This window comes from Oncorhynchus masou, chromosome 5 (assembly GCF_036934945.1).
Source record: "Oncorhynchus masou masou isolate Uvic2021 chromosome 5, UVic_Omas_1.1, whole genome shotgun sequence".
NCBI classification, from domain to species: domain Eukaryota; kingdom Metazoa; phylum Chordata; class Actinopteri; order Salmoniformes; family Salmonidae; genus Oncorhynchus; species Oncorhynchus masou.
Genome location: NC_088216.1, coordinates 43,938,682 through 43,958,824, shown reverse-complemented (window position 1 = coordinate 43,958,824; position 20,143 = coordinate 43,938,682). Strand labels below are relative to the sequence as shown.

The window sequence follows — 20,143 nt, the reverse complement described above, 5'->3', positions numbered from 1 at the left end:
TTGCTATATTGTATTTACTTTTTGTATTTACTTTTTTGCCTTTACCTCCCTTATCTCACCTCATTTGCTCACATCGTATATAGACTTGTTTATACTATATTATTGACTGTATGTTTCTTTTACTCCATGTGTAACTCTGTGTCGTTGTATGTGTCGAACTGCTTTGCTTTATCTTGGCCAGGTCGCAATTGTAAATGCGAACTTGTTCTCAACTTGCCTACCTGGTTAAATAAAGGTGATATAAAAATAAATAAAATAAAATCTATAGCTCTGTCAGAGTGACCATTGTGTTTTTGGTCACCTCTCTGACCAAGGCCCTTCTCCCCCGATTGCTCAGTTTGGCCTGGCGGCCAGCTCTAGGACGCGTCTTGGTGGTTCCAAACTTCTTCCATTTAAGAATAATGGAGGCCACTGTGTTCATGGGGACCTTCAAAAAATGTCTGCAGCATTGGTACCCTTCCCCAGATCTGTGCCTTGACCTAATCCTGTCTCAGAGCTCAATGGACAATTCCTTCAACCTCATGGCTTGGTTTTTGCTCTGACACTGCACTGTCAACTGTGTGACCTTATATAGACAGGTGTGTGCCTTTCAAAATCATGTCCAATCAATTGAGTTTACCACAGGTGGACTCCAATCAAGTTTTAGAAACATGTCAAGGATGATCAATGGAAACACCTAAGCAAAATGTTGAGTCTCTTAACGAAGGGTCTGAATACTTATGTAAATAAGGTATCTGTTTTTACATTTTTAATACATTTGCAAACATTTCTAAAAAACAGTTTTCGCTTTGTCATTATGGGGTATTATGAGTAGATTGCTGAGCTTTGTAATTATTTAATCAATTTTAGAATAAGGCTGTAACGTAACAAAATGTGGACAAAGTCAAGGGGTCTGAAAACTTATCGAAGGCACTGTATCATTATATATTTCCGAATATCTTTATTAGATATAAGGAGTAGACATGCTCCAGATACGCATGTCCTTAAATTCCTATACGGAGCTCGGACATTCTCCATAATGGGACCGTTTCTACATGCATCCAATCCGAACCTCAGAAATCTCCCTGCTACCATATGAGTCCAGGAGATATATCTAGGGTGAGATACATTCAAGACACACACCTGATGCGCGTGCACCCGCTTATACTTTGCGGCGTTAGAATATTCTACAAATATGTATGTGTCAACATGCTGACATAGATAAGTCTTTATACTTAGGCATGAACGACTCCAAATATTTTCAGAAATGTATCATATCTGTAGTCATTACCTGACATTTATGTATCTGTATTTCTAAACAAATTAATAATTTCAATATACATCGTTACGTGATATGTAATATTTATCCTCGTATGTCTGATTGAAAATGGGCTAAATTCAACTCATGAAAGGTCCAGCAACCAAATTATTTTACTTGTTCATGTGCCTAAAATCAAGGTGACATATCTGAGCATAGATGGGTTGATTGTTTAGCAACTACAGATGGAATGGGCTTAGATTGTTGACAAAATGTAAACTATATTTCTTCTACAATGTTTATTGAAAACATAAATACACTTGCACAATGATGACTTGTCTCTCAAATACATAGTTATGGTTGTTGGTTAGCTAGCTAGCATTTTTTTTGCCATATTAGTATTGACATGAAATCAGTCAAAACACCAAAAAAATAAGACATGTACTGTGCATATTACCTCAACTAACCAGTGCCCCGCACACAGACTCTACCGTACACCCTGTATACAGCCTCGCTATTGTTATTTTACTGCTGCTCTTCAATTATTTGTTACTTTTATTTATCTTTTTTTTTTTTTTTTTAAACTTAACACTTGTTTTTCTTAAAACTGCATTGTTGGTTAAGGGCTTTTATTTTATTTGACTAACTGAAATTAGTCACTTATAATTCCCCACATGGCAGTTTCTTGTCATTCTTACTAGCTTTCTGGACATCCAGAAACACAACAACTCACAGACTTCTGCCCCATTGAAGCATGTGCATAGTTTTCGTAACGTTGTCAGCCAAATTATCTATACATTTGCACAATATTCAGTAGTAGGCTATATAAGGCACGGAAAGGCAAACATTGTCATATTTAATCCAAGTTTCTATTTCCTAAGCACATCGCCGCTATTTCTGTAAGAAAATGCATCATGGGCCTCCCGAGAGGCACAGCGGTCTAAGGCACTGCAGCGCAGTGCTGGAGGCGTCACTACATATCTGGGTTCTATCTCGGGCTGTGGCGCAGCCGGCTGCGACCGGGAGACCCATGAGGCGGTGCACAATTGGCCCAGTGTCATCCAGGTTAGGGGAGGGTTTGACCGGCTGGGATGTCCTTGTCCCATCGCACTCTAGCAACTCCTTGTGGCAGCTGGCGCCTGCACACTGACTTCGGTTGTCAGTTGTACGGTGTTTCCTCCGAAACATTGCTACGGCTGTCTTCCGGGTTAGGCGGGTAGTGTGTCAAGAAGCAGTGTGGCTTGGCGGGGTCGTGTTTCGGAGAAGAAAAAATAATAATAAACAAAACACTTTTTTTTATCATAATGTTAATAAATAATAAAAAAATAATAGGCCAATCTTTGCTAAAAAATGTATTTTATTTATTTATCAGAAAATAAAAGTTGCACACCCTCAATACCCCTGCCTGCCCCGTTTGTAATCGACGATGGATGCATTGGGTGCAGATTGGGTCATCAGTGGCAGTCCCCCGCAGTCCAGACTAGAGGTCGACCGAGTATGATTTTTCAACGCCAATACCGATTATTGGAGGACCAAAAAAAGCAGATACCGATTAATCGGACAATTTATATATATATATATATATATATTTGTGATAATGACAATTACAACAATACTGAATGAACACTTATTTTAACTTAATATAATACATCAATAAAATCAATTTAGTCTCAAATAAATAATGAAACCTGTTCAATTTGGTTTAAATAATGCAAAAACAAAGTGTTGGAGAAGAAAGTAAAAGTGCAATATGTGCCATGTAAAAGCTAATATTTAAATTCCTTGCTCAGAACATATGAAAGCTGGTGGTTCCTTTTAATATGAGTCTTCAATATTCCCAGGTAAGAAGTTTTAGGTTGTAGTTATTATAGGACTATTTCTCTCTATACCATTTGTATTTCATATACCTTTGACCATTGGATGTTCTAATAGGTACTTTAGTATTGCCAGCCTAATCTCAGGAGTTGATAGGCTTGAAGTCATAAACAGCGCAATGCTTGAAGCACAGCGAAGAGCTGCTGGCAAATGCAGGAAAGTGCTTTTTGAATTAATAATTACGAGCCTGCTGCTGCCTACCACTGCTCAGTCAGACTGTTCTATCAAATCATAGACTTAATTATAATATAATAACACACATAAATATGAGCCTTAGGTTATTAATATGGTCAAATCCGAATTATTATTATTTCAGTGAAATACGGAAACGTTCAGTATTTTAGCTAACGGGTGGCATCCCTAAGTCTAAATATTCCTGTTACATTGCACAACCTTCAATGTAATGTCCTAATTATGAACAATTCTGGAAAAATAATTACGGACTTTGTTAGGAAGAAATTGTCTTCACACAGTTCGCAATGAGCCAGGCAGTCCAAACTGCTGCATATACCCCGACTCTGCTTGCACAGAACGCAAGAGAAGTGACACAATTTCCCTAGTTAAAATAAATTAATGTTTGCAGGCAATATTAACTAAATATGCAGGTTTAAAAATATATACTTGTGTATTGATTTTAAGAAAGGCATTGATGTTTATGGTTAGGTACACATCGATTATATGCAACGCAGGACAAGCTAGAAAAACTAGTAATATCATCAACCATGTGTAGTTAACCAGTGATTATGTTAAGATTGATTGTTTTTTATAAGATAAGTTTAATGCTAGCTAGCACCTTACCTTGGGTCCTTGCTGCACTCGCATAACAGGTAGTCAGCCTGTCACACAGTCTCTTCGTGGAGTGCAATGTAATCGGCCATAATCGATGTCCAAAAATGACGATTACCGATTGTTATGAAAACTTGAAATCGGCCCAAATTAATCGGCCATTCCAATTAATTGGTCAACCTCTAGTCCAGACCCAATGTGGTAGTAATGTTGGTCTGTGATCCACTCCAAACTGTCAATGCATAAATCATGAATCAAAATTGTGTGGATATTGCAAGAAAATATTGTCATTTCACATAACCATACCCCAAGGTAGCTACTCTGCCTGCTTCGTTCATGATGAGGAAACAAACTGGACCAAGATAGCTAGCTAGCCAAGTTGCTAGTTACATAGCTAGCAATGTTAGTTAACTAGCTACCTTTTATTAATCAGTAATTTTGTACTTTTTATTTAACCTTTATTTATACAGGTTTTTCACATTGAGATGTTTTTTTCAAGCGAGACCTGGTCCAATACAAAATACGCCTAAACGTTTTAAAACATTAGCTGTCTTCTTGAGGCTTGATTGGGGGTCCAAAAAGAAAATCACTGAAGGGAAGGCAATTTCATTACTTGTTAGCTAGCTAGGCTACAAGTTAGCTTCTACCCCCCTATCAAGCCTAGCTAGCTAGCTTGTCCTACTGGCTGCTAGCCAAATTAGCTAATGTTCCTGATTCTACTTACTAAGATAAATAAAACATCTCAAATTAGCTACTCACTTTAACGTTAACTTCTTAGAAGGATTTTCTCAACAGCTTCTCACTTTTTTGTTTCTCCAGATGTCAGTTTGAACACACATACCGTTTACACACTAATTGTGGCGCCCATATTAAAAAAGTGACATTTGGAACTGATCAGCAGAAAACATGTGATTCTAGCTAGGCTACCAGTTACAGTGCTTTTAGCTTTATCCAGAGGGAATATTTAAAATATATAGCTTGTGTCTGAAATAATTATATGGATTTAATATTTGTCAAATTATTGAGCATGTCTTCAAAACTCAAATAAGCATCAGAAATGTTCCTTTATTTAGCATATCAAAATGTATATCAAGATCCTGATATGGACTTCAGTCAAGAGCATATGCATTGTATGTGAGGAGAAAATATACTGTGTAGGCCTACTGTCAGTATTTGTCATCATAAAGAGAAAATAAAATGTCCATATAGGCCTATCACAGGATATCTAATGAGTCAATAAGCATGCGTTAAACAATTTTCAGAGTCTTTTCAGCATATCAAAAAGCATACCAAGATCTGGATTTGGCCCTCAGCCAGGACAAGCATATCTGGAATCAATATACTGTAGCTTCCTTCATGACCTGGCCTCTGCATATTGGTATAGAATCAGCTTTATCCCCTCTGTCGAAGACACTTGGACCTTATTTAAAAAATATTTTTTAGTGGTATAGTTAACAAATACTCACCCATAAAGAAAATAATAATTAAAAACAGGTTCAGTCCCTGGTTCGCCCGTGATCTGGCAGAGTTACTCCAGTTCAAGAATTCCACTCACTCGGCACACACATCTTTAGGCTGACTGGCTCTCGTTCAGGCAAATATGAAATAAGTACACTCATTCTATCCGGAAGGCAAAAGTTAGTTACTTATAGGAGCAGTTCTCTCTCTGTGGGTCTAACCCCAAGAAGTTCTGGAAAACAGTTAAATATCTGGAGAATAAACCCTCCTCCTCACAGCTGCCCATATCCCTTAATGTTGATGATGTGGTTGTTACTGACAAGGAGCACATGGCTGAGCTCTTTAATCGCCACTTCATTAAGTCAGGATTCCTATTTGACTCTGCCATGCCTCCTTGCCCATCCAACATTTCCTCATCTCCCACCCCTTCCATTGCGACCATCCCGATGCTCCTCCCTCTTTTTCCCCTGACCCACCAAAAAGTTTCTCCCTGGAGGCAGTCACTGAGTCCGAGATGCTGAAGGAGCTCCTTAAACTTGACCCAAAAAAAACAGCTGGGTCAGATGGTTTAGACCCTGTCTTTAAGGATGCAGCCCCTATCATTTCTGAGCCTGTCTCACGTCTCTGGGGAGGTTCCCATTGCTTGGAAGGAAGCCATGGTGTGTCCTTTATTTAAAGGTGGGAGATTAAGCTGATTGTAACTGTTAAAGGCCAATTTCTATTTTGCCCTGTTTATCAAGTGTTGGAAAAACTTGTCAATAATCAACTGACTGGCTTTCTTGATGTCTATAGTATTCTCTCGGGTATGCAATCTGGTTTCCACTTAGGTTATGGATGTGTCACTGCAACCGTAAAGGTCTTAAATTGTGTCACCATTTCCCTTGATTCAAAGCAATGTTGTGCTGCTATTTATTTATTATATTGACTTGGCCAAAGCTTTTGATATGGTAGACCATTCCATTCTTGTGGGCCGGCTAAGGAGAATTGGTGTCTCTGAGGGGTCTTTGGCCTCATTTGCTAACTACCTCAAAGAGTGCAGTGTATACATTCAGAACATCTGCTGTCTCAGCCACTGCTTGTCACCAAGGGAGTACCCCAAGGCTCAGTCCTCGGCCCCACACTCTTCTCAATTTGCATCAACAACATAGCTCAAGCAGTAGGAAGCTCTCTCATCCATTTATATGCAGATGATAGTCTTATACTCAGCTGACATCTCCCCAGATGTGTTAAATGGTCTACAACAAAGCTTTCTTAATGTCCAACAAGCTTTCTCTTACCTTAAACTTATTCTGAAGATCTCCAAAACAAAGGTCACGTGGTAGGGTAAGAATGCCCCCCGGTGTGATTGCTACCTCTGAGGGTTTAGAGTTGGAGGTAGTCACCTCATACACATGCTTAGGAGTATGGCTAGATGGTACACTGTCCTTCTCTGAGCACATATCAAACCTGCAGGCTAAGATTAAATCTAGACTTGGTTTCCTCTATCATAATCGCTCCTCTTTCACCCCAGCTGCCAAACTAACCGACGTCGTTTCTCTTTGCTTATTTGAGCTGTTCTGCCATAATATGGACTTGGTCTTTTACCAAATAGGTCAAATCTCCTTACCAAACACAACTGATTGGCTCAAACACATTAAAGAAATTCCACAAATGTACTTTTAACAAGGCACACCTGTTCATTGAAATGCATTCCAGGTGATAACCTCATGAAGCTGGTTGAGAGAATGTGTCCCAACATTTGACTAGTACTGTATGTCTGAAAGACATCTGGATTCAGAATATGGTACATATCACAAAACTCAAAATATGCATTGGAAATTGTTTTAATTTCACAAACTTGTATCATGATTTAACAATGGTTGCAAACTTGTAACTTGACATTTGAATACATTCAATAAGATTTGCAAACATAATATATTAAGTCCATTTACAACTATAAATATTCTGCTATGAATCAAAAATGCACATGCAGATTTTGAATCTGCGCACGCTTGGAGTTCTGTCACACTGTAGAAAGTTTTGTAAATTTGTAGGAAGAAATTTGCATGTAAAATTTTGATTTGCGCTCTGGAGAAATGACCTTTTACTCCTGACCAATCAATTCCCTCTGCCAAAACCACAGCTGCCTAACCATTGGCTGGATTGTTCCATCAATCATCAGGAAGTAACTACCCACATAAGCAAGTGAGGAGGAGGTAAAGAAAACCAAAACCATCAATGTAATCGTATCTTATCTGTCTACATACATTTTCTGGTGAAAAGGCATGACAGGTTGCTTATGCAATATTAAAAAAAAAACGGTACACTACACAAGACTGAAGAACAAGACAAATAGGCTACGTGTAGACTGGTAGCCCAATTCTGATCTTTTCCCCCCCACTAATTTGTATTTTAACCTATCTGATGTGATTGGTCAAAAGACCAATTAGAGGAAAAATGATCAGAATTGGGCTGCCAGACTACACAGCCAGGGACAAGTGGATATAAAGTCAGTTCTTGTGAATTTGAGTTGTTACATACAGTACATGTTAAATGGCTATGAGACAGAGATGGAGGCTCTTGCTGTAATCAAAGGTATCACTGAAGCCCCCCGTATTCAGTCAGGCAGCTTGAAGCAGATGTGTTCTACCATCCAACCCCTTATCACAGCATGCAGTGGCCTGATAGGGAGATGACAAAATTCATTATGTACCTTTCATCACCAAAGCAGTGTTAGCATTTACTGCACATGTTGCTGAACAATCCATCCATTTCATTACTATCATGGATCTAAATGGGAAATTCACAAACAATATCAAATTCATAAGCATTGACTAATACTTCTAGGGTCCTGCAGTGGTCTAGCAACATGCTGCTTTCTAGTGATCTTAATCCCTCTGCACCTGAAATGCAACAAGAAAAACATTACGCCTAGTCATAGTCAGTAACTTGGGTAATTAAAGACTCACCTAAAATGTGCACATCAGCCAAATGATACCCTACCAAAACAGCCCAGTAGTCTATTTGCAGTGAAATTGGGAGGAATTTTTCTTGCCAACTTTTTCAGTCACCAATTAATTAATAAACAAGCAGTGGAATGAGTCAGTTTGACAAAAAGTGTTCAAAAGTCTTAAAAACATAGAGTTAAGTTTTTATTTTCTAGAAACCAAGCTAACAATAGCTGCACTGCAGTGATGATGGTGGGCGTTAGCTAGTACCTTTCCCCCAGAAGTTTTAATTTAGCTTGCTAACGTTATTTGTATAAACTACCAATCAGATGGTTAACTAGCAAATATTTGTTTTCCCCTCGTATCTAAAACTGCCTGATAAAACTTGCAAGTTGATGGTAACGCTAGGATGAATGTCAGGGGCCACATAGCTAATGCAATTGCTGGTCTGGAGTTCGTCTGAAATGTACCATTATATTTCAAATGATAAGCAAACTATTGTCATGCCTTTTCACCAAAAAAATGTTGTTGTTTTTTAAATCGATGTAGACAGATAAAAGAGACGATTACCATCAAGTAGACCATTTTATTTTTCTTGACCTCATCCTCTCTTGCTCATGTGTGTAGCTACTTCCTGATATTTGATTGATGGAAGGATCCAGCCAATGGTTAGGCAGCTGAGGTTTCGGCAGGGGGAATTGATTGGTCAGGAGTGAACGGTCATTTCTCCAGAGCGAAATTCAAGATTTTACTTGTAAATTTCTTCCTACAAATTTACAAAACTTTCTACAACGTGACAACAGTGACAGAACTAACAAACACACTCAAATTGAAAATCTGCAAGTGTATTTTTGATTCACAGCAGAGTATTCATAGTACTAAATTGACTTTCAATCATTCTGAATATAATATATATTCAAATTTCAAGTTACAAGTTTGCAACCATTGTTAAATCTTTCACACATCATGATAGAAGCTTGCGAAATTAAATGACACATTTGCGAATCGTCCTTGCAACCACGAATCTGAATGTGCGACCATGACTCACGTAGTTCTTTCATCATTATAATCCCAAACCATTTTAAAAAATGAATGGAAGTACTGTATAAAAATAAGAGGTTAAATATACATGTAAAAATAAATAAATGACAATGTTGATCTTTCCTGATCTTTCTTATATCTCTCAGATATAGGACAGACACTTCAGAAGTCCACCCAGAAAAAAGGAACTATCTGTTGTTCCATGTATTGAATCTGTTATTCAATGTATTTGTATGGACTAATAGCAGGAAGGCCAAAAATTTATTTTTATAGATATTTTTATACTTCAAAACTCTAAATCAAATAGCTAAATGATCCTTGGTATGACCTTCTTCAAACAATTCCATATAGTTTAGTAGAACCCCCCTTCCCAGGTTTAGACAGGGCTTAGACACTTATGGGTAAACAAGAAAACAGTGAATATTCCTGAGTGGCTGAGTTACAGTTTTGATTTAAATATACTTGAAAATCTATGGCAAGACACAAAAAGTGTTGTCTAGCAATGATAAACAACCAATTTGAGCTTGAAGAGTTTTGAAAAGAATAATAGGCAAATGTTGCACAATCCAGGTGTGGAAAGCTCTTTTACGCTGAACCCAAACTGGCTGGGCGCGTGAGCCATCGTGCGCTATCGTGCATAAATGTATTTTGTCCCACTACACCAAACGCGATCACGACAAGCAGGTTAAAATATCAAAACAAACTCTGAACCAATTACATTAATTTGGGACAGGTCGAAAAGCATTAAACATGTATGGCAATTTAGCTAGTTAGCGTGCACTTGCTAGCTAATTTGTCCTGGGACATTGAGTTATTTTACCTGAAATGCGCAAGGTCCTCTACACCGACAATTAATCCACACACAAAACGGCCACTCGAATCGTTTCTAGTCATCTCTCCTCCTTCCAGGCTTTTTCATCTTTTAATTTATATGGTGATCACATCTACACTTTCATAGTATTACCAGACAACCCGCAAAACAGTTCATCTTTCAATCACCCACGTGGGTATAACCAATGAGGAGATGGCACGTGGGTGCCTGCTTCTATAAACCGATGAGGAGATGGGAGAGGCAGGACTTGCAGCGCGATCTGCATCAGAAATATAAGGAGTTCTATTTTAGCCCTTGGCATCGCAGACGCCTGTAAGCGCGCGCGAGCAGTGTGGGTGCAATAATTGAATAACATAGATTTCTACAATTATTTTGCAGCATGCGGTATGGTCAGCCTATTACCCAGAAACACTCACAGCTGCAATTGCTATCAAAGGTGCTTTTAAAAAGTATTGACTCAGGGTGTGAATTCTTATGTAAATCTAATATGTTTGTGTTTTATTTTCAATACATTTGCAAAGATTTCTAAAAAACATGTTTTTTCACTTTGTCATTATGGGGTATTGTGTGTAGATGGGTGAAAAAAAATGTATTTAATCCATTTTGAATTCAGGCTGTAACAACAAATTATAAGTCAAGGGATATGAATACAGTGGGGCAAAAAAAGTATTTAGTCAGCCACCAATTGTGCAAGTTCTCCCACTTAAAAAGATGAGAGAGGCCTGTAATTTTCATCATAGGTACACTTCAACTATGACAGGCAAAATGAGAGAGAAAACATCCAGAAAATCACATTGTAGGATTTTTAATTAATTTATTTGCAAATTATGGTGAAAATAAGTATTTGGTCAATAACAAAAGTTTATCTCAATACTTTGTTATATAGCCTTTGTTGGCAATGACAGAGGTCAAATGTTTTCTGTAAGTCTTCACAAGGTTTTCACACATTGTTGCTGGTATTAAGGCCCATTCCTCCATGCAGATCTCCTCGAGAGCAGTGATGTTTTGGGGCTGTTGCTGGGCAACACGGACTTTCAACTCCCTCCAAAGATTCTCTATGGGGTTGAGATCTGGAGACTGGCTAGGCCACTTACGAAGTCACTCCTTCGTTGCCCGTGCGGTGTGTTTGGGATCATTGTCATGCTGAAAGACCCAGCCACGTTTCATCTTCAATGCCCTTGCTGATGGAAGGAGGTTTTCACTCAATCTCACGATACATGGCCCCATTCATTCTTTCCTTTACACGGATCAGTCGTCCTGGTCCCTTTGCAGAATAACAGCCCCAAAGCATGATGTTTTCACCCCCATGCTCCACAGTAGGTATGGTGTTCTTTGGATGCAACTCAGAATTCTTTGTCCTCCAAACACGACGAGTTGAGTTTTTACCAAAAAGTTGTATTTTGGTTTCATCTGACCATATGGCATTCTCCCAATCTTCTTCTGGATCATCCAAATGCTCTCTAGCAAACTTCAGACGGGCCTGGACATGTACTGGCTTAAGCAGGGGGACACGTCTGACACTGCAGGATTTGAGTCCCTGGCGGTGTAGTGTGTTACTGATGGTAGGCTTTGTTACTTTGGTCCCAGCTTTGGTCCCCCCGTGTGGTTCTGGGATTTTTGCTCACTGTGATCATTTCTTGCGTGGAGCCCCAGATCGAGGGAGATTATCAGTGGTCTTGAATGTCTTCCATTTCCTAATAATTGCTCCCACAGTTGATTTCTTCAAACCAAGCTGCTTACCTATTGCAGATTCAGTCTTCCCAGCCTGGTGTGATTTTCTGTACAATGTGATTTTCTGGATTCTTTTTCTCATTTTGTCTGTCATAGTTGAAGTGTACCTATGATAAAAATTACAGGCCTCTCTCATCTTTTTAAGTGGGAGAACTTGCACAATTGGTGGCTGACTAAATCGTTTTTTGCCCCACTGTACTTTCATATCACTGTTTAATATACAGTATATACACTGAGTATACATAACATTAGGAACATCTGCTTTTTCCATGACATAGACTGACCAGGTGAAACCAGGTGAAAGCTATGATCCCTTATCGATGTCACTTGTTAAATCCACTTCAATGAGTGTAGATGAAGTGGAGGAGACAGGTTAAAGAAGGATTTTTCAAGCTTGAGACAACTGAGACATGGATTGTGTATGTGTGCCATTCAGAGGGTGAATGGGCAAGACAAAATATTTAAGTGCCTTTGAATGGGGTATGGTAGTAGGTGCCATGCACACCGGTTTGTGGCAAGAACTGAAACGCTGCTGGGTTTTCCACGTTCAACAGTTCTCATGTGTATCAAGAATGGTCCACCAGCCAACTTGATACAACTGTGGGAAACCTTGGAGTCAACATGGGCCACCATCTCTGTGGAATGCTTTCGACACCTTGTAGAGTCCATGCCCCGGCGAATTGAGGCTGTTCTGAGGGCAAAAGGCGGAAGGTGTTAGGAAGGTGTTCTTAATGTTTTGTACACTCAGTGTATACGAAATACTGTATGTATGAACCACGCCCACTTTTAGAGACCTTAACAAAGGCTTCCAAACTTGCAGTGACTACAGGGAAAACAGACCAAGGACATGACTTTTACTCAACCATTAAAAGTTGCTTGCTACCAATCCAATATGTCCCCGTTGAATTGTTGCGGTACTACTACCACATTACATTTGACATCTTTGTCATTTAGCAGATACTCTTATCCAGAGCGACTTACAGGAGAAATTAGGGTTAAGTGCCTTGCTCAAGGGATATTGATAGATTTTTTCACCTAGTCGGCTCTGGAATTCAACAGCTCCACGTGGTCTTCATCCATGGGGATGGATCACTGTATAGTGGAGGGGGCTGGGGAAGATTCAAGCCCTTCGACTATATTCTCTCCTGGACTTCTTGCAGAGTCTCTGCGACTGGGGGCATATCCTCGGGCTGGTCCCCATGTGCAGAATTTAGTCCATCAGGAACCTGGTTTAGTGGCTGGTAATAGAAACCTCCATGATCCTCCTCCTCGTCTCCCACACCTGAAGGTAGACTCAGAGATATGACGTACAGTAGATGCAGAAAGTAAACAGCGTAGTGGGTCAATTTCCGCAACAACTAAGAGCGTTGAAGCGCAAGGTTCAACTTCCCTGCTGTTTTGGTGCCCTGGCTACCATTCCGTGAACAGCGTAATGTGCACACATGCACAAATGCGGAGATACTGTGTGAGAGCGAAGTCTTGCATCTCGTTCATCTCAATATCTGTGGTGCTGCTCCGAGCAAGGTAATTTTGCTGAGTCTACCTTTTAAATTGGTATAGTACTCTCACTGATGTGTAGCCTCTTACAATGCACGCCTCAAAATATGCTAAAGCTAGAATCCTTAGTTTCAACATGCATTGTTGGACATATAAATTAATGATATACACCCATTAATTCTTGAAGAATATAACTTGCACTGCATGAACTAAAGTATGAGGACACCTGCTCGTCGAACATCTCATTCCAAAATCACAGGCATTAACATGGAGCTTGTTCCCCTTCTCTGCTAACAGCCTCCATTCTTCTGGGAAGCCTTTCCACTAGATGTTGGAACATTGCTGCGGGCACTTGCTTCCATTTAGCCACGAGCATTAGTAAGGTTGGGCACTGTTGGGCGATTAAGCCTGGCTCGCAGTAGGCATTCCAATTCATCCCAAAGGTGTTCGATGGGATTGAGGTCAGGGCTCTATGCAGGCCAGTCAAGTTCTTCCACACCGATCTCAACAAACCTTTTCTGTAAGAACCTCACTTTGTGCACGGGGAAATTGTCATGCTGAAACAGTAAAGGGTCTTCCCCAAACTGTTGCGACCAAGTTAGAAGCACAGAGTCATCTCGAATATCATTGTATGCTGTAGCATTTAGATTTTCCTTCACTGGAACTAAGGGGCCTAACCCGAACCATGAAAAACAGCCCCAGACCATTATTCCTCCACCACCAAACTTTACAGCTGGCACGATGCATTCGGGCAAGTAGCGTTCTCCTGACATCCGCCAAACCCAGCTTCGTCCATCGAACTGCCAGTTGTTGAAGTGTGATTCATCAATCCAGAGAACGCGTTTCCACTGCTCCAGAGTTCAATTACGGTGAGCTTTATAACACTCCGGCCGACACTTGGCATTACGCACGGTGATCTTAGGCTTGTGTACGTCTGTTTGTCTATGGAAACCCATTTCATAAAGCTCCCTACGAACAGTTCTTGTGCTGAAGCTGCTTCCAGAGGCAGTTTGGAACTCGGTAGTGAGTGTTGCAACCGAGGACATTTGATTTATACACACTTCAGCACTTGGCAGTCCCATTCTGTGAGCTTGTGTGGCCTACCACTTCAAGGCTGAGTCGTTGTTGCTCCTAGACATTTCCAATTCACAATAACAGCACTTACAGTTGACCGGAGCAGCTCCAGCAGGGCAGAAATTTTGAGAATTGACTTGTTGGAAAGGAGGCATCCTATGACGGTGCCACATTGAAAGTCTCTGAGCTCTTCAGTAAGGCCATTCTACTCCTAATATTTTATACACCTGTCAGTAACGGGTGTGGCTGAAACAGTCAAATCCACTAATTTGAAGGGGTGTCCACATACTTTTGTATAAATAGTGTATAAATGCCTCATGAGCTTAGTTCATCTGTTGCACCCCATCAGAACCCAAAATATAAACTTGTTTTACTCCAGTGTTTGTTAACAATGTAAATGTTAATAAACACTGTATAGCCATAATTAATGCATGGTTAAAACTATTATTTTTATATCATGGATGGTCAGTCCTTGCATCCATAGCTCTGTCTATGAATTTGAGAGTGGTTACATTTCTCCAGGCCTATCCATCAGCTGTTTACCAAAACAGAGGAGGGGTGAAAGCTTTGTTATTGTGTAATTTTTTACTCAGTGTTATGCAAGTGGTAATACATTTGTGGTAATACATACATTTTCTTATGATTTATTTTCAACCACATCCCCTGTTGATTTTGTTGTTAATTTGAAGGTGATATTGGGTCATGGCCAGTCTGCAGCAGGAGTACCCCCTGGTCCTGCTGGGGATTCTGGAGGAGCTGGCTGCTATGCGCCCCTGGCTTTCCTTTCAGGACCTGTGTAGAATGGTCAGCACCCGCTTCGACCTGCAGCACCTCACAGAGCTTAGGAGCCTGCTGTTCTCCGCAGCCTGCCGCGATCCCTGTTTCCCCGCCACCCTCTTCAGAGACAGGGTCAACCCTAAGGGACTGGGGACATCCCCGATTGGCGTGGCAGCTGACATCGTCACAATATTCAACCTCATTCAAATGACGGGTGGGGTTCCTGAAGAGGCTCAGGCGGCCCAGCCAATGAAAGCTCAGCTCGGCCCCAATATCGACCAATCCCCGGGGCCCTCTTTGCAAATTTTTTTGCCCATCGCTGACGAGGTGAGATTCTCCAACCGCGATAGGGTGCGCACACTGTCGGACTCTCAGACCCACTCAGGCCCTATCGACCAGAGCTTGCTCTGGCCCAAATCAAATTACTCGTTCCGCAAGCGTGCCAGTCTCCCTCCTGATCCCCTCTCTCTGGTCTCGTCATCTCCTCCAGGCCGTGCCAGGGCTGTGTCTTTTGACTGGCGCCACAACACCCCGCTGTTTGCTGGCAGTGGAAGCATCCCAGGCCAGGCCATGCAGAGCATCTACCTCCCCCTGGAGACAGACAGCGAGTCCTCAAAGGATTCCCTGAGTGGAGACTCAGCACCCAGGGATCCCGGATCAGAGCCGGGATCACAGCCGGGATCGGAGCGACATTCCTGCACGAAGAAGAGAGGTATTTTCAAGATGGACTTCCACAACCAGTCGCACCTCGTTCCTGAGGTGACCATTAGTACCGTGACTCCGAGAGTAGGAGTAGGAGGAAGAGGGAGGCAGGAAATTTTCACCAATCGCAGCTTCGAGATGCTCTCCAACCCGTATCCTTCACCCACGGTCGGTCGGCCTTCGCCGGAGCGCCAGGCCAAGCATGAAAGCCTGGATGACCTCCAGGACTCCACATACTTTGGCCCAGGGGGTACTATTCCTGAATGGTCCCCCCTCCACCCCCAACCCCCCAGGACCCGTAGGCCAGGATGGACGGACAAGAGCCTCAGTCTGGATGACAGGTTGGTGGGCTTGGATGGCTCCGAGGGCTCCCTTCAGAGGAGACTTGCTCTCAGCCCCACCACAAACCCTGGTGAGTGGTTGCCCCTTTCAAAGGGACGGGAGGGGACCGTCAGTCCCAGACCTGAAGGAGAAGGGTGGATGGCCTGCAGTACGGGCACCCAGACAGACACCATGCCGGGCACGCGGCACCTGCGGAGCCTGGTGCACGCCGACCACCACCTGTCCTTCATGACCTCGATGGACAACCCCGACATGCTAGGCGAGGACGACATCAGCACCATCTTCCGCTTCTTGGATGACATGAGCATGTGCGGCTCCACAGGGTACATCTGCCCACCCGACGGGGGGCCTTCGGCAGCCCAGGACACCCCGGAGGCGCGGCGCGGCCGCCTGGGCCAGCTCCAGAGGCTCTTCCATTCGCTGGACGGCAGTGACGATGGCGGGCTCAAGGCAAGCGTGTGTAAACTCCTCCTGAGAATGGGCCAGATCGAACAGAGCCTGGAGTCCCTGTCCGAGGTCAAGGCCGAGATCTCCCAGGTGCTCTCCTTCCTCCAGCGGCTGGACGAGAAGATGCAGGAGCAGGCCGTGGGAGGTAGGCGGGGAGGTAGGTGGCTGGGACCCCCCAGCGGCGGTGAGTCTTCACTGGGTGCGCTAAGCCATCCGCTCAGCCCTGGGTCTGGTGGTTCCTCTGAGCCCCAGCCCCTGTCTGTATCTGTGTATTCGTTTGGTAGCCTGGACTGGAACCGGTGGGGGAAGATGGAGGAGAACAGAGGTGTGAGCGAAACCAAAGTGGGGAAGAAGGGGGTGCTCTCTCGGCAGGCCTCTTGCAAGAGTGGCGTGGACTCCAAGCGGCCAAGCATCATCTCCATCTTGTCTGCACGGGATTGGACGGTGTCTTTCTCGAAAAGTAAAGATGACAAGGACCAGCCCGGGAAAACAGGACAGGTACTGTACCAACTTAATCAGTGCAACAGTGTGTGTGTGTGTGCCCGCATGCATGCATTCGATTTTGGAGATTTGGATTTGGTTTGGAGTGAGTGTGATAGTGTGTGCGAGTGTGAGTATGTGTGTGTGTGTTTTAGTGTGTGTGTGTGCTCATTTTGTTGCTAAATCAGGAGTTTAGCTGTGTGTGTCTTGTAAAGCAGTCTTAGGGTCTGGGTCTGACCTGTTACCTGCTCCATATAGTTGTATGTTGCTGTTTGGATCTAGCAAGTCTAGTGGCTAGTTGTGTGAGGATAAGGAATTAAAAACTCTGTGGATTTGGGGGTTTTAGGCAGACATTTGGAAGAACTAGACTAATACAGAGACTAAAACCTAAAGCAGAAATTGAGTCAGATATTAGCTGGCCTGTTGGTCAGACTATGTGGTTTAGGTGGTCAGTTGTTTACTTAGTCAATTATTCCCATAGCTCTTTTACTGTCAATGCAAGACTGCCTTTCAGTAATCAGTAATTCCCCACTTCTTCACACAAATGCAAGAGCAGGTTTGCTTGTGTGTATCCAGTTTGTTCACATATGTATTCCATATTTGTTCCTGTCATTATGTTTGATTTATTTTTCTCTCTTCCTCCCATCCATCCACATTTCCTCTTTCACATCTTTGTCCCACCCTCCATGCAGACGGACCAATCAAACAGCTCTGCCCAGAGTCACAAACTCCCTCCTCAAAAACACTCCCACTTGGTGGAGCAGGTGTCCAACTCTTCTCTCTTCCATCAGAAGGGTGGCGATTTGACCAATCCAGGGTTGTCCTCTGGGTTGACCTCTGGTTTGACCTCTGACCTCCAATTGGCTGAGGGGAGAGGAGCCCCGGTCTGGACCGTGGAGGAGAGAGAGGCCAGAATGTCCCCTCTGGACCTACAGGTACTGTATATTTTAACCTTGTTGATCTTTTGGTAGCGCAGTACTTAACGACAATTGTGGGCCACATTAAATCACCTCACGGGACCCGTCAGACCGCCAGTACGAGCTCCCGGCTTCCCAAGAGGAAATGTTTGATTGCTTTTCATAAGCACATGAGCACGTATGTCTTATTATAATCTTACATGCTGTAAATGTTCAACAGACTGAACAAATTAGTTATTTAGTCAAGATCATTATGAGATTATACTAATACATTATACATATGACATTTCCTTTGATGCACTATAACTGCATTACAATGCATTAAATAAAGTTCAGCTTTCTCCCAAAATTATACAAACCAGGATTAGTCAGTGAACCTTCAGAAAATATAGAATCACGTGTGGCTCAGTTGGTAGAGCATGGCACTTGCAATGTCAAGGTTGTGGGTTTGATTCCTGATTCCCACAGGGGACCGGTATGAACATGTATCACTCACTACTGTAAGTCTATCTGGATAAATGTCTAAAATGTCAAATGTATATCTGAACTGGGATCCAAAAGGAACTTCCAATTATATAAAAATGTTCCCCAATTTTCGATCTCGCTGCAACTCCCCAACTGGCTCAGAAGGCGAAAGTTAAGTCATGCGTCCTTGAAAACGTGACACGCCTAACCGTACCCCTTAACACCCGCCAGCTTAACCCGGAAGCCAGCCGCACCAATGTGTCGGAGGAAACACTTTTCAACTGGCGACCGGGGTCAGCCCGCAGGCACCTGGCCCGCCACAAGGAGTCGCTAGAGCACGATGAGCCAAGAAAAGCCCCACCGGCCAAACCCTCCCATAACCCGGACGACGCTGGGCTAATTGTGCACTGTCTTATGGGACTCTCGGTCACGGCCGGTCGTGGCACAGCCCGGGAATGAACTCGGGTCTGTAGTAACACCTTTAGCCTTGCATGCGATGCGGTGCCTTAGACCATTGTGCCACTCAGGAGGCCCCAGGGAATAATACTTTTAATGGAACAACTGGAACGGTTATCTACTTGACTGGCATGATAGAGTGGTGACCTTATGTTTTGTCTCGTAGGCCCAGGAGTCTCTAAACCCTAATAACCTGGAGTTTTGGATGGAGGACATCTACACACCAGGTTACAGCACACTGCTGAGGCGCAAAGAGGCCAACCAGCGCAGAGCCAAAGCCTGCAAGCTGGGGGCGCTCATCTTCACTTCCATCACCATCATCCTCGTCATCGTCATCCCTATCGCCACCATGAGCTCCTGAGGTTCTGTATGCATGCCAGACAGGAGACCTCCAAAAAAATACTAATTTGATTTGTTGATTGGCGACGACGGGATGGTGGGATTCTGAATGTGGTGTTGATGTGATACTTTGTGCCCTACATTTATGGGAGTAATGTGCCCTACATTTACCATGCTCTTGCACCAGTGTACTCAGGAGAGAGTATTTAAGGAAAGACCAAGCTAAACGAATGCAAATTCTTTGTGAATCTGGCGCCATGTTATTACAATATGTTATGGCCTTATCCTGTTTCCCACATACCTTACTGGGCTAATTTCTTTCAAGCACAAATTTAAAAAAAATGCATAACAGTAAAAAGCACAGCATTTAGGTAGGCCTACTGTCTGCCATTATTTCTCATTAAGTTATGTTGAATAAAATATTTATTTGTCATAATGGTTTTCGCTCAGTGATTTCCTCTATATTTTACTGGCTATGTGTCAATGCAGCCTTTTGATGAGAAACCTCCTCTGTTTGTTGATGTTGATGTTTTGGTGCCAAAGGGATATGGAAAAGGAAGCCTTTGCCAGGAACCACTTTGTGAATTGAGGATTCTCTGTGTAATCTAATTTATGTTATACCACTCTACCATGTTAGTGTACTATATGTACGCAGACACACACACGCACACACACACACACACATATGCATGTGCATGCACACGCACACAAACACACACGTGCATGAATGCGCACACGCACACACACATCACATTGACAC

The 20,143-nt window shown here is 42.6% G+C and overlaps 1 protein-coding gene across 1 annotated transcript; it reads left to right on the top strand.

The window, feature by feature from the left end:
* The first annotated feature begins 15,160 nt into the window (after positions 1-15,160).
* On the top strand, positions 15,161-19,809 carry LOC135526807 (major intrinsically disordered Notch2-binding receptor 1-like). The gene is made up of 3 exons (XM_064955478.1): positions 15,161-17,224; positions 17,899-18,141; positions 19,211-19,809. The coding sequence occupies exons 1-3, from the start codon at positions 15,161-15,163 to the stop codon at positions 19,403-19,405; spliced, it is 2,502 nt and encodes an 833-aa protein (XP_064811550.1). The 3' UTR covers positions 19,406-19,809.
* Positions 19,810-20,143: the final 334 nt, after the last annotated feature.

Bases quoted from the DNA above. Each gene is read 5' to 3' on its own strand.
- LOC135526807 (XM_064955478.1), top strand. From the start codon at position 15,161: ATGGCCAGTCTGCAGCAGGAGTACCCCCTGGTCCTGCTGGGGATTCTG. The intron at 17,225-17,898 runs GTACTGTACCAA...CCCTCCATGCAG, and splicing joins AGCCCGGGAAAACAGGACAG to ACGGACCAATCAAACAGCTC. The intron at 18,142-19,210 runs GTACTGTATATT...TTTGTCTCGTAG, and splicing joins TGTCCCCTCTGGACCTACAG to GCCCAGGAGTCTCTAAACCC.